Here is a 14,294-nt window from a genome sequence, read left to right as displayed (position 1 = left end):
AGGTCAATTCATATGTCATTATCCAAAGAAGAAGGAAAAGAAATTGATTCTGCTTGAAATCTGCAAAAGAGAACTATAAAATTTTAAAGGAAAATGAGAGGAGGTAAACAACAAATATGAAATCAAGAATAAAGTCACAAACTACCAACACTAGGATTGGGTAGCAAACTTGAAACTCGCTCTTGGAAAAACCATTAAGACCCGGTTCTTTGGAAACTTAAAGAAGTCAATACATTCAAACAAACAAAACAAACGAACAAACAAAAACAACTTAACCAAAAAATGGGACTTACAAAAAAACAAAAAGAAATATTGCTTTTAATGATCCAGGGACTTCTATGTAAAAGTTGTAGAGAAATATGTTTGAAAGCTTTCCTGAAATTGACCCTTCTTAACAAAAAGGAAGGCTGACACAAGAAATGAAAATAAACTTTCAAAACACACAAAGATTTTTTATAAAATGTACCAAAACAGAACTCTCCTAAACGGCACCTGGCCCCAGCAAATCAACAGCAGGACTCCCCCCCACACCCACTTTTCATGAAGTTATATTAATTATGTAATTTATATAACATATAAATTACAAATTATATACATTGTAAATTATATAATTTATATAATTCATTCTACAAGACAGTCTTAGTCTTAATAATTCATGTACAGGAAATCTGAACAAAATACCAAGGAATAAAATATGTATTGTTGAGGATCTACTATGTGTCCCTGTGTCAGATAAAGAAAAGAGATACCAAGATAGGGATCGCCACCTGGGAGCTCACAATCTAGTTGGAAGAAAACAAGGTGTAGACAAAGATAGTTTGGCTTTTTTTAAGGCCTGGGATGGATGGAGGAGAGACAGAAATTCAAGTGGCCCAGATGTTGCCCTTGGGGAATTTACAATTTAGATGGGAAATTGTGTTCCAGAAACTTGGAAAAGAGAACACTACTTACGCCCTGGAAGGAGGATGAATCAGGGAGGGCTCACTGGAGGAAGTGTCATTTGAGCAAGGTGCCGAAGGGAAATTTCGGTGATTAAGAGCATGGGCAATGGAGTCAAGCAAACATCTTATCAAATCTTAGCTCTATAATTTCCTTGCTGTGTGATCTTAGGCAAATGACCTCCCCTCTCTGGGCCTCAGCTTATAAAATGAAGCATCTCCTCCACCTCCCTGGGTTGTAAGAATTACCTTAAAGGAGAAACTACCGGTAAAAGGCTGTCCTGGGGTAATGACTCTACATGCCAGTGACACTGCTGTGTGATTTAAAAGGTCTGCGCAGGTGAAATTCTAGAGCAGCCCTGCCTAGTAGAAATTTGTATGATGATGGAAATATTCTCTGTCTGCCCTGCCCAATATGGTAGCCACCAGCCACCTGTGGCTATTGAGCACTTGAACTGTGGCTAGTGCAACTGAGGAACTGAACTTTTTATTTAAATTAATGGAATTAATTTGAATTTGAATAGCCCCTGACAACTAGTGGTTACCAACTGGGCAACATTCCAGACAGTGGCACCAGCTTGACGAAAAGCCCAGAGGCAGGAAGAGAATACTGCGCAGAGGATCTGTATTCGTTTCCTGTGGTTTTGGTAACAAGTTACCGCAAACTTAGTGACTTAAAACAACATAAATTTATTCAATTAAAGTTTTGGAGATCAGAAGTCTGAAATCAAGGCATTGGGAAGTGTGTGTTTCCTCTGGGGGCTTTGGAGAGGATCCATGTCCTGGCCTTTTTCATCTACTGGAGGCTGCCTACCTTCCTCGACTCATGGACCCTTTCTCACATCACGCTAACACCTGCTGTCCTTGTCACACCTCCCGCTACTGACTCTGAGCCTCCTGCCTCCCTCTTATAAGGAGCCTTGTGATGACACTGGGCCCACGGGATAATCCAGGATCATCTTCCCATCTCAATCCTTAACATAATCATACATACGAAGTCCCCTTTGTCATGTAAGATCACAGGTTCAGGGGTTTCGGCTGGGGGTCATTATACTGTCTGCTATCGAGTCTGAGCACCTAGAATATAAGCATGCCCAGTGATGGAGAGACGTCTCGAATACTAAGCCATGGAACTTGAACATGGCCTTTCTTTCAAAGTAAATCCATAACCTGTCACCTTCTCCCCACCTCAGCTGCCAGTACCTTGACGCAAGTCACCATCGCCTCGCACCAACAATGGTTGCAATAACTCCTCACTCCCCTCTCCCCTCCCCCACAGTCCAGTCTCCACGAGCAGCCAGAGAGATCCTCTTAAAATCCAAGTCAAATCAGAACATTTCTCTGCTAAGAATAGGGTTGCCTGATTTAGGCGGGGGGTAAAAAATACACACTGTTCAGTTAAATTTGAATTTCAGGTCAACAACAAATAATTTTTTTAGTACATCTCCCGTATTGCATGCACGGGACATACTCTTGCTAAAAAATGTTGTTGTTGATCTGAAATTCAAATGTAATTGGGAGTTTTTGTATTTTTATCTGGTCGTGGTAGCTCAGAACCCTCGCATAGATCCCCAACATGTGCTATGGCCTAGAAGGCTTTCCAAGTGCGTCCCCCTTCATCTCACACCACTCTCCCTCTGGCTCACTCTGCTCCATCCACACTGGCCTCTGCACTGTTCCTGGAACATGCCAAGCACATCCTGCCCCAGGGCCTTTGCACTTACTGTTCCCTCTGCTTCAAATGTTTTTCTCCCTCCTTTCTTCATGCCTTGGCTCAGATATCACCTTACACAAGAGGCCTTGCCTGGCTGACCTACATCCCTGCCTCACTCAGCCCTCCCTCTTTGTTTCCCTTAGGTTCAGCACGTATCACCACTTCACAGATTCCGTATGTCTTTATTTCTGGGCTTAATGTCTGTCTTCTTCCATGAGGATGTCAGCTCCCTGAAGGCAGGCATGTGTGTCTGTTCCGGTCGCTGCCACAGCGCAGTGCCTATCGTACGGCCTTGCACAGAGCAGGTGCATAATGAATGCTCGTTGCGTGAAGAAAGGAGTAAAGAGTGATATCATTGAGCTCCTGGATCTACGTATGTTAGTTCTGTGAAGCCTGTTTTGTGAAATGGGATGGGAAGATACAAACCAGTTTCCCTCTAGCCTACACGGCCATCTCCGAGACCACGTCATGGCTGGTTGATTTCTTGCTGACCACACTTTCATCCTTGCTCCGTGACTCCTTCAGGGCCCAGTGACACGCAGCTGGCAGTGACCGGCAAAGTTGAGCCCGCCCGAAATACAGGAAGAGCATGGGATTGAGGCAGCTATGAGCAAGGGCGAGTCCCACGACGAGGGGTTCAGCCCGCAGGGCCCGGGCCAGGAGCGCGGAGTGTGGGGCAGCCACGGTCAGCACCAGCCCCATCACATGGTAGGGAGCCCAGCAGACAAAAAACCCCGCCATGATGGCTGTGCCCAGTGGCCAGCAGCGTCGGGCCGCACGGCATAGGAGGACACAGTGGCAGCTGGCCACGACCACCAGTGGCCCCAGGAAGCCAAAAAGAAAGCGGGTGGCGGTCACTGTGTTCTCAGCCATGGCCGAGCCTCCGTAGTCCACCACGCACTCCAGCTGGGGTGGGTAGTACTCCTGGTGCAGGCGGTGGTAGATGGCCGAGGGCACGGTCAGCAGCAAGGCCAAGGTCCAGGCTGCCCCACAGGCTACCTGCACCCTGCACGCCCGCCGAGCCACAGCCCACCAGGGGGGCCTGAGGGCCAGCAGGCAGATGTCCGCACTGAGGGCAGCCAGGAGTAGGACACTGGCATACATAGACAGCAAGGTAACAGAGGACAGGGCCCGACAGCCCACAGCCCCATATGGCCAGTGGCCCCCACGGGCGACGGGCACCGCCAGGAGGGGAAGAGACAAACAGCAGAGCATGTCCGCCACAGCCAGGTGGAGGAACCAGGTGGCACCGACCCTTTGGCGGGCCTCTTTCCTGGTCACCCAGGCCACCATGGCATTGCCCGGCACCCCAAGCAGGAAGACAGCAGCATACAGCAGGAGTGGGGCCATGCGGAGGGGGTCGATGGAGATGCAGGTGCCATCAGGGCAGTCCACAGGGGAATCCAGAGTCTCGCCATAGTGGTCGTACTCGTAGATGAGAGAAGTGTTCTCCATCATGGCCCCAGACACCTGGACAGGACACAAAGGCTGTGAAACCTCAGTGACAAAAACTCTCAGGCCTTTGGATTCCTCAGGTGCAGGAATCCTCGGGTGCAGCCCATTCCTCGGGTGCAGCCCATTAACATCTCAGAAACTAGGATGTGACCACATTAGGACCCCAGCACATTTGAATATTGGAATTCTAGAATACCACGATGTTAGAACTAGCTCACTAAGCATGTTGGAATTCTATAATGTGCCAACCTAGAACCCCGCCCCAGCACATTAGAACATTGGAATTCTAGATTGCCAGTGTCAGAACTGGCTCGCAAGCATTCTGGAATTTTAGAATACTACAGTGTTAGAACCTCAGCTTATGAGTATCTTGGAATTCTAGAAATTTACAATGTTAGAACACAATCATAGTCAAAAATCCTGGAATTCCAAAATATTACACTATTAGAACCCTAGCCAATTACTAGTTGGGATTCTAGAGCAGCTCTGTCCGATTGAACTCTCAATGTCGATGAAAATGTTCTGTACTGTGCTATCCACAGTGGTAGCTGCCAGCCACAGGCCGCTACGGAGCATTTGAAATGGGGCCAGGGAACCTGAGAGACTAAATTTTCAATTTTACTTAGTTTGGTTTTATGTAAGGCTTCAAATGCACTTTGTTTCTTCAGTCATGCCATATTTTAATGGGGATACAGTGCTTGACATCAGTTATGAGTTGGTTTTGAAACAATTCAGTATTATGCCAGCTGGGATGATTACTGGTCTCGCATTCCTTTGGGTTGACTCCGCCAACAGGGGGCAGGTTCCATTCTATTCCAATTAGTGTTGCCGTATATGTCCATGTAGCAACACAGAAAGTGACTCCACTAGCTAAAACAGCATCACCATATTTGTCATGGAAATCAGGTGTGCGTTTCTGGTGAATCTGCCTTGTAATTGTTTGCTGGATGCTTTGAGCTGGGAGACAACTTAGTGCATTTTTGACCAAGGGAAACATCTTGAAGCCAAAGCCTAAGGACAGAACTGCGGCGAATGCAACTGCTGATCTTTTGGAACTTCTACTTCATTTTAATTAATTTAATTAGCAACCCCTGGCTAGCGGTCACCTTATTGGACAATGAAGTTCTAGAGCACTGAAATGTTCGAACAGTCGCCCATCAGCAGCCTGGAATTCCAGAATTTAAAATATTAGACTCTGACTAGCCATCAAGAGGGGAAAAGCTTAATATAGTCACAGCAAAAGTATTTGACTCGGTTCTTCTTCATCTCTATTTTTTTTTTATAAATGATGAAAATTATTAATATTTCTGTCATTTCACAAAACATCTTTTGTTGACATTCTACAAATGACACCATCCAATAGTGTTCCAATACTTTCTTCTTGTGAAGATAGTTTATATAGCTTTTTGACTTCTGGAATATTTGTTATTTCAGAAAGATTTTCCAGAGAAACTTGATGACCTTCTACCTGAGATATTAGGTTTTCTTGATCTATTTGTTTTTCTCCATCTTCAATGTAAACAATTAGAACTGAAGTGTCATTTACTGAGATACCAAATTTTTTCAAAGCCTCTGAAATATTGTTATTTGGGGAAAGGTTGAAAATAATTTCAGTAGATAGAGTTCTCGTCTTCATTTTTCCCAGTTTGTAGAGGTGAACTGCTTTGTTTGCTGCCACAAGTATCTGAAATGGATCAATGATCACCATAGGGTTTATTAATGAACCATCAATGGCACCTTCCATGGCCTTTTTTCTCAAGTCTCCAGCATTTTTTACATCTTTAAATAACAGAAGGGTCACCCTGCATTCGGGAAATAAGTCCAGCTGATGTGTTAACTGCATTTCGTAGGTAAGCAGGATTCGCCGCCTGCGCCGTCCTTCATCTGTATTTTTGAATCTGGTGTGATAAAAGGACCTGTGGAGCAATTTTGTCATCTTTTTTTTTTTTAACATAAACTAGGTCATCATGAAACATGCACACCTCACAGAGGTATGCTTGCTGGGTTTCACAACATGGACACAACTCTGTACCTAGCAACCAGGTCAAGAAACAGAACACTTATAGAATCCTACCGAAGCAAATTATCAACATAATGATAGTGTTAGGAAAACAGGAAAAATAAAATGTTGAAATAAAATAAAATTCTCTACAATTCATTCATTCATTCATTCATTCATTCATTCATTCATTCATTCATTCAACACAGCTCCAGAGTGCTTTCTCTGTTCCAGGCATTGGACGCACAGCAGGGGACAAGACATAGAAACCTCTTTTATCTTGGAACGGCCACTCTAGTGGGAGGAGTTGGACAGTCAGGAATAAAAAAAAGCTAAATACCCAGTATTTCTAAAGGTAATAAATGTTATGGCAAAAGAAAAGAAAAAACAGGGAATTTTTAATTCCCTGTGTTGGAGTTTTAAATGAGTGGTCAGAAAGTGCTTCTCTGAGAAGCTGAGCAAAGCCATAAATGAAGTGAGGGAGGGAGCTGGGGATCTGGAAGAAGAGAGTTCTTGGCAGAGGGAACAGCCAGTGTAAAGGTCCTGAAGTGGGAACATGATGGTCTTGTTCAAGGAACATGGAGAACGCCAGTGTGGCTGGAGTGAAATAGACGGAGAGGGATTAAGGGGAGATAAGAACAGAGATATCAGGGGCCATATGGGACAGTGTAAAGACTTTGTCTTTTACTCCATGTGAGATAAAAGATATGGGAGGTATGGGAGAGTGCTGAGCAGAGAAGCGACATAATCTATCATAGCAATAATAATAACTATTGTTGTTGGTATTACTATTAATATTATTAATAGAAACCACCATCCATTGACCACTTTGTGTCGTGTACCCAGCATTGCTCCAAGCAACTTTAAATATCATATCGCTTAATCCTTACAACAACCCTCTCTGATTTTAATACTATTCTTATACCCATTCTGCAGATGAGGAAACTGAGGCACAGAAAAGTTAAGTAACTTACCTAAGATTACTCAGCTAAGGAAGTAACACAGCTGAGTTTTGAAGTGTGTTAACCTTACTCCAGAATGCTGGACCCTGGAATATTATCATGCAAAAATCTTAGATTCAGGAGAGTTACAAGGCAAGACAGCCAGTGGCCCTGAGCAGACCTGGGTCTGTGACTCAGTTTCAGTTGGCTCTCTCTCTGTTTCCTTGTCTGAGAAATGAGAATCACCTGGGTGAACCTACCTCACCGGTTTTGGGAGGCTTTGAGGTGTTAATACCGTAAAGCACACAGCGCAGAGCAAGGGTTCAGGCAGATGGTAGACCTGTCCGAGTGACCTGACCCTGCGGCTATCTGCTGACTCTCAGGGGTGGCTGGCACTGCCCAGGGCTCCAGCCAGGGTTGACGCCACAGGAAAGACAGAGGGGAAGTTGGAGCACCGCCCTCCACTCCCTCCACCCTGCCAAGTTGTTGCTAAGCGATCAAGCCATTTTGTGTGTGCATGTGTGAAGTTTGGTACTCTGCTTTCATATTATTTTCATCACTGGAGTAAATGTGTGCAGGCTTTAAAATCTCAAACTCTATATCAAATATATGGTACTGGAAAGAGAACTGACTCTGAGTGGTGAACATACAATGTGATATATAGATGATGTAATACAGAATTGTACACCTGAAACCTATGTCACTTTGCTAACAATTGTCACCCCAATAACCTTTAATTAAAAAAAAAAAACTCAAACCCTCACCAGCTTTGTGGCCTTGGGCAAGTCACTTAACCTCTCTGTGCCTCAGCTTCTTCGTCTATTAAATGAGAATAATATACCTACCTTGTAGAGTGTTATGAGAATCCACCAAGTTAATAGGAGTGAAGAGCTGAACTCAGCGCATGTGTTAGCTGCTGTCACTGTTATCTGCTTATCTACTGCACCCTCTCTCCCCATCCTAAGACCCCACCTTTCTCATAAAAATCCAGGACATTTTCTGTGTGTAAGCAATTCAGTTGTGTGTGGTATTTCCCTTTTAATATAGTAAACAGAAATGGGAACATGCAACACCCTCTGCATCACCCCTTAATCTGTTCCTTTTAATGTGTCTTAGGTCTATTTCCCTATATTCACGAACATGGCCCCTATTTTCACAATGGCTTAAAAATCAGTCGATTGTCTGAGCGTGTCATGCTTATTAACCAGCCTCAGGCTGAAGGATTCTTAACGATAATTAACCATGAGTGGATTATTATTTAATACAATAAATTCTACTTATATATTTACATCTACATATAAAACAAAATAATTACCACGATTTTTAGTTTGTAATAATTCAAATAATAGATGACCTTTATCAAGTACCTGTTATATACCAGGCATAACTCTTATAACAACCCTGTGAGATAAACAGTTATTACTATTCCTACATCCCAGAAGATCAGGATTATTATTATCCCCATTTTCCAGGGTGTCAGCTCTTCCCTACTTTGGGCTCTGCTGTGTTCCCAGCACCTAGAACAGAATCTGGCACACAGCATGTGCTTAGGTGATATCTGGTGAGTAAAAGAATGAAGAGGGAAACTGAGGCACAGGGCAGGTAAGAGGTCACTTAGATTTCTATCTGTTCCTCGCAATTACAAGCACCCTTACCCGTGCTCTTGGCACACATGTGTTTGTATATCAGGCAGCCTGGCGGGAGCTTCCGCTCTAGGAAACCGTGGGGCAGAATCTACTAAAGCTGAACATATGAGACGCACACATGTGCTCACCAAAAGACATGTACTGGAACATTCGGCCTGAGATGGGAAAGCATCTGAATATTCACCCACAGGAGAACAAATACATATATCAGGGTATATTCGTGCAGTGGAATATCCTGTGGTATGAGAATGAACGTGGGTGGATGGAATAGGGAGCCAGACATACTGGGAATTTTACTGGATGATGCCATTCACATAAAGATGAAAAACGGGCAAAAGAATTCTATCAGGGTGGGTAGTGACTGGGGGTTAGCGGAGGGGACTCCAGGAGTGGGCTCATGCGAGTTCTTGACCCTGGGTGCCAGTTACCTGTGTGCCCAGCTCCTGGAGATAAACAGAGTTGCCCAGTTGTGAGGTGCGCGCCTTTCTGTGTGTATGTCACCCAGGACAATAAAGTTAAAGGACCTTTCTTAAGAGGTGGAATCGCTGAGTCAAAGGGCTTATTCATTGGGCATGGAATCATTTGATGAGTTTTCCAGAAGCTGCAGGTTTGAGAATGGCTATTTCCTAGACACCTGAGTGTGATAATATATTTGGATCGTTGTAAAAGCTTTTCTACCCAAGTCAATTCCAAGACTCTGGGATTCTGATGTGAATTCCAGTGTGATAGTGATTAAGATTCCATTTCTCAAATTTGAGTTCTTGTGCCCAGCTTCTGAAAAGAATGAGTCAAATAGGCCAAGATTGTAAAACTCCCCACCTTCCTCCTTCCCTCCATCCTTACCTTTTCTTGCAAGAGGGTCCCTAGTTTGGCTAAACGCCGCTGGGAGCACGATCCAGGCCCACAGCTAGGACCCAGGAAGTCTGGAGTCTCTCTCACGTGTCTGGCAGCTGGTGGATTCCTGGAAGTTTGTCCCGTTTGCCAGGGCTCCCATGGGATGCTCCTGGATACCGCCACCTCACCGACCCAGCAAGTCTTCATAACCCAGGAAAAACAGGAGTGACCTTTTCGTGCTCCCAGGGTGTGTTTGTTTGTCCTGTATTCTTCCCATGACTCACATATCCCAAAATTACCGGGCAGCAGATGAGGTCGGAGAGGTCTTGGTGGGTGGAAAGCTAACCATGTTTCCAAGCCAAGACTTGGTGTCACCAGCTTCCTGGAAGCCAGACCTGTATGTCCTTTGATCTGCAGGCCCAGGGGTCTTGGCTTTCCCCACAGGGCCTTCTGAGGCCTTTCTCACCGAGCACCCACTGCTCTTACCCCCCTCTCAGCTTCCAACTGTGTACCCAGCACCTCCTTTGCTGAGCCCCAAGGACAGGTAAACACTTTTCCCGCCTCTCACGTTCTGAGGGAGACAGCTCAGGGTCACATCCTCCACAAAAAGGCCAAGGCCATTGAGTGCAGGGCCTGAGGCCTCACAGGCAGACAGAAAACAAACAAGTCCAATCACCTCTGTGGGCCTCAGTTTTCCATCTTTAAAATGGGAAGATGTTGACCATAGTGGTTATCAACCTCCTCTCAGCATAGCGCAGAGGCTGAGAACATGGACTCGAGAGCCAGAATGATAAGATTCTTGTTCAGGCCCACCATTGATGAGTTTCAGAGCCACAGCACCCCCTGAGCTTTAGCTTCCTCACCTGTAAAGTAGATGTTTTGCTCGGAGCATTCAATGGGCAGAGATTAAAACACACACTACCGTGCTTGGTTCATAGAATACGCTATGTTTGTTAAATTAACAACAAAAAGAATATAACACAAATTCCTGAAATGTACATTTTAAGAATGCAGGCTTAGCCAGAGGAAGTGGCTGTCCAACTTTGGAACCCTTGGTTCAGCAGTTTTTTGTGTGTTTGCATGTCTCTCCGTGTATGTGTGCTTTAGAGGTTGAGGCTTATGTTTATACATTGTTTCTGTTGTGTTTAGAGAATTAAATCATGTTGTTAGAGGAAGTTGTTTCCGAGTCGAGACTGGAAGTCACTCTGGGGTGTCTCCAGGCCTCTCTGAGTGACCCAGTCTTGGCTGAGCCTGGCCTCCGACCCCCGTGGAGGCAAATACCCCCTTGCCCCCTCACACCTCATCTCCCACATTCTGCCAGCTCCAGGCCTCTGTGGGAGTCCTCTCTGGTCTGATCTGATACAAGAGTGTGTTTACAAGAGTGTGTTTCTCAGATCGCTTGATCTTAAACTCCTCAGCCACACCCTCGTCTCAGGGTGTACGTCTCTTGAATTCTGGAAGGCTAACGTTTTCTGGTGTCTCTGAAGCTGGGGGCCCTTCCCTTGGGGCCTGGGGGCCGCTATGGGCCCAGGACGGGATCTCTACACCTCAACACTGGGAGAAACTTAGAGTGAAAACACCCTAGAAGGTTATAAAATTGACCCATATGACATGGACATTTTTGTGGGTCAAAATGCATTAACTTCCAGTAAATCTATGGTGACAGAAAGCAGATTCATGGTTGCCAGAAACTGGGGGGAAGAGAGGGAGAATAAGGAGAGACTGCTAATGGGTACGGGGTTTTCTTCTGGTGATGAAACATCTGGAACTAGACACTGGTGACAGTTGCACAACATTGTGAATATCCTAAATGCCACTGATGGGGAATTTTATGTCATGTGCATTTTACAATTTTTTTAAAGTAATAAGTGAAACTTTATACCTCCTCACCCCAAAATAGTGCAATCTCGTAGAGTTCAACCTGATGGAATTCTAGAAGTCTGAAAGAGTGAATGGCTAAGATGAGAAAACCAGTCTCTTTCGAACAATATATATTATCATGTGATATTTGTTGCATGTGAAAGAATGTATGGCACATACATGTAAGTCATAAAGTGCAACAATTAAACATCTGTAAAAATCAGCATCCATCTTGGAATCTTTGAATATGTAGATCAAGGGTCAATCAAGTTTTTTGGTGAAGGGACAGAGAATAAATATTTTGGTCAAGAGGTCACGCATGGTCTCTGTCACAACTACTCAACCTCCCTGGTGGAATGCAGCAGCCACAGACTGAATGGACATGGCTGTGTTCCAATAAAACTTTATTTACAAAAACAAGCCGTGGGCCAGAGTCAGCCCACAGGCTGGAGTTTGCTGTCCCCTGATCTAGGTCAAAGACTCGAAGGCTAGAGTGTTGGAATCACAGACTCTTAGAACATTGGAGTCATACAATGTTAGCCAAAGGGATCCTACAATGTTAGTCAAAGACTGAATCACAGGATTCTAGAATGTCACACCAGAATCTTGTAGTGTTAGAAGTAAGGTTCCAGCTGTTGGATGTTAGAATCTTGTAGGTAGTCTAAACATTAGTTAAGGAATTCTACCTCTGAGTTGTCCAATACAGTAGCCAATGACCACGCGAGGCTACTGAGCATTTGAACTGTGGTAGATCTGAGATGAGAGGTGCTGTGAGTGCAAAATACACACCAGATTTCGAAGATTTGCTACCAAAAAAAAAGAAGAATGTGAAATCTCTCAATAACGTTTTATATTGATCCTATATTGAAATGAAACTCTGGGTCTTGGGGAGCCTGGTCTCAGAAACAGGGGATTTGGGGGGGAAAGCAGAACACAGCAGACTTAGCCAAACCCATCATCCACTTCCCTTCCTCACCACTTCCTCTTCAGACGTGTTGACCCAGCATGTGCCTAGGCCCCAGATTTGGCAATTGCCTGGGTTTTCTGCTCACTTCCCTCTAGGGAAGGACGGGTCAACACCAGGCAGAAGCTAAAGAGAAGTTACCTCGGAGAAGCCACTTATATCCCACTTATTGGCCTCCAAGTGTTTCTAGAAGACCATTGTGGGGCTCAGCTCTTGGGATAGCATCTCCTCCCCAAATCAGGATGAGGGAAAGACCTCATTGCTTACATCCCACTCCCCAAACTAGGAAAGCTAGAGGACGGCCAGAAATAGGGATGGAACATGGGGGTGGTGAGGCAGAGGAAGTCAGGGAGAACTTCCTGGAGGAGGCTGTGCCATGAAGGAAGGTACAATAGGGACAGGGATGGTCTTTTATAAACAAGCCAGGCAGCTGGGAGACCAGGCAGGAGGAGAGGCAAGGACACAAGCAGGAAAGGATGGAGAACTTGGACCAGACAGGGTGTGGGGTGGGAATAGGGTGGCATCCAGCATGGGTCAAAGGGACTCCTTCCCCTGGGATGGGGATGTAAGGGGTGAGGGAGGCTTAGGAGAAGATGCCAAGGTCAGGTTGGGCCAGGTGAGTGGGTGTGGAGGCCACACCCTGCAGAGAGCTGTGAAGATATCTGCAAAAGTGAGAAGCAAAAGTGAGTAGCATGTTCAAGAGAAAACTCTAGAAAGCCAACATTTAAGGTCAGAGGAAGAAACTTTGTGGAGGAGTCAGAGAATGATCACACAGAGACAGAGAGACAGAGACACCAGGAGAGACACATGCAGAGACAGACAGAGATAGAGACAGACAAAGAAAAACAGAGACAGAGAGAGTGAGACGCACAGAAAGAGAACCAGCCAGGCCTGGAGCCAGCCTAGGAGGAAGGCAGCAGGAGGGATGCTGGCAGTCAAGGGAGAAGGGACATCCAGGATCACGAGGGTCTTCCCGGGGCTACCAGGTGACCCCCATTCAGACCTGAAGGTAGTTGGGCTCAGGTCTTCCCCTCAATGACCTTGTTGCCAGGGGCTCTGCACAGGAACCAACATTTACTATCAAAAACCCCACATGGCCTTTTCTGGAAGCACAGCACAGCACCTGTCCATCTAGGAGCTCTTTTTACAAAACAATGTAATAGACATTTATCATTTATATCCCTCACCCAGTGATAACCCTCCTCCCCCCATCTACTACCCCTCTGACATCACATACAGCCATTATATTTCCACTGTCTCTATTCCTAATGCTGTACTCCACTTTTTATAACTATATATATAGTATATAAAATTGTAGTTGACATTTATTATGGTTCAGCTTCAGCTTCAGGTGTACAGGGCAGTGATCAGGCATCTACATCATCCCTGAGGTGGTCTCCCTAACGAGACAAGTGTCCATCGGATACCCTACAAAATCTTTACATTATTGATTACGTTCCCCGAATTGACTTTCGTATCCCTATGGCAATCTTGTGGTTACCAATTGTGGTTTCTAATCCCCTCACCTTCCCCCTTATCCCCACCCTCCCTCCTATCTAGCAACCCTCAGTTTTTCCTCTATGTCAGACAGCATCTTTAAATAAAAGTTGTACCCAAGGCCGACATGACAGTGCAGCATCAGGCAAGAACCCAGCCTTGCGTCCCATGCTTTAGGCTGTTCCCTCCACTGCACTCCTCCTGCTTTTGGAAAGAGCAGGAGGTCAATACCTATGACATCTAACTCGGTGGCCATGAGCCCTGAGTGCCTTCTGAGTGCTTGAAATGGGCCAGTCCAAATTGAGCTGTGCTGTGGGTGCAACATACACACAGGATTTTGAAGACTTGGTACCAAAAAAAAAAAAAGAATGTAAAAGATCTCGTTAATAGTTTTTCACATTGATTACATGTTAAAATAAAAATATTTTGGCTATATAAAGCAAAAT

General features: G+C 45.1%; 3 protein-coding genes across 3 annotated transcripts; all 3 read right to left on the bottom strand.

Moving 5' to 3' along the window:
* Nucleotides 1-2,818: 2,818 nt before the first annotated feature.
* On the bottom strand, nt 2,819-9,710 carry C5AR2 (complement C5a receptor 2). Its single transcript, XM_081031597.1, has 2 exons — nt 9,537-9,710; nt 2,819-4,122 (listed from the first exon to the last, which is right to left on the bottom strand). The coding sequence occupies exon 2, from the start codon at nt 4,108-4,110 to the stop codon at nt 3,094-3,096; it is 1,017 nt and encodes a 338-aa protein (XP_080887723.1). The 5' UTR covers nt 4,111-4,122; nt 9,537-9,710; the 3' UTR covers nt 2,819-3,093.
* On the bottom strand, nt 4,167-5,104 carry LOC308489907 (cytochrome c oxidase subunit 7B, mitochondrial-like; the record flags this gene model as incomplete). Its single annotated transcript, XM_081031524.1, has 2 exons — nt 4,167-4,246; nt 4,867-5,104. The coding sequence occupies 2 exons, from the start codon at nt 5,102-5,104 to the stop codon at nt 4,167-4,169; spliced, it is 318 nt and encodes a 105-aa protein (XP_080887650.1).
* On the bottom strand, nt 5,423-5,950 carry LOC308489985 (EKC/KEOPS complex subunit TPRKB; the record flags this gene model as incomplete). Its single annotated transcript, XM_081031598.1, has 1 exon — nt 5,423-5,950. The coding sequence occupies one exon, from the start codon at nt 5,948-5,950 to the stop codon at nt 5,423-5,425; it is 528 nt and encodes a 175-aa protein (XP_080887724.1).
* Nucleotides 9,711-14,294: the final 4,584 nt, after the last annotated feature.

Source organism: Rhinolophus hipposideros (genome assembly GCF_964194185.1).
Source record: "Rhinolophus hipposideros genome assembly, chromosome: 21".
NCBI classification, from domain to species: domain Eukaryota; kingdom Metazoa; phylum Chordata; class Mammalia; order Chiroptera; family Rhinolophidae; genus Rhinolophus; species Rhinolophus hipposideros.
Note: the sequence above shows the minus strand (reverse complement) of the source record. Positions and strands in the feature narration are given on the sequence as shown.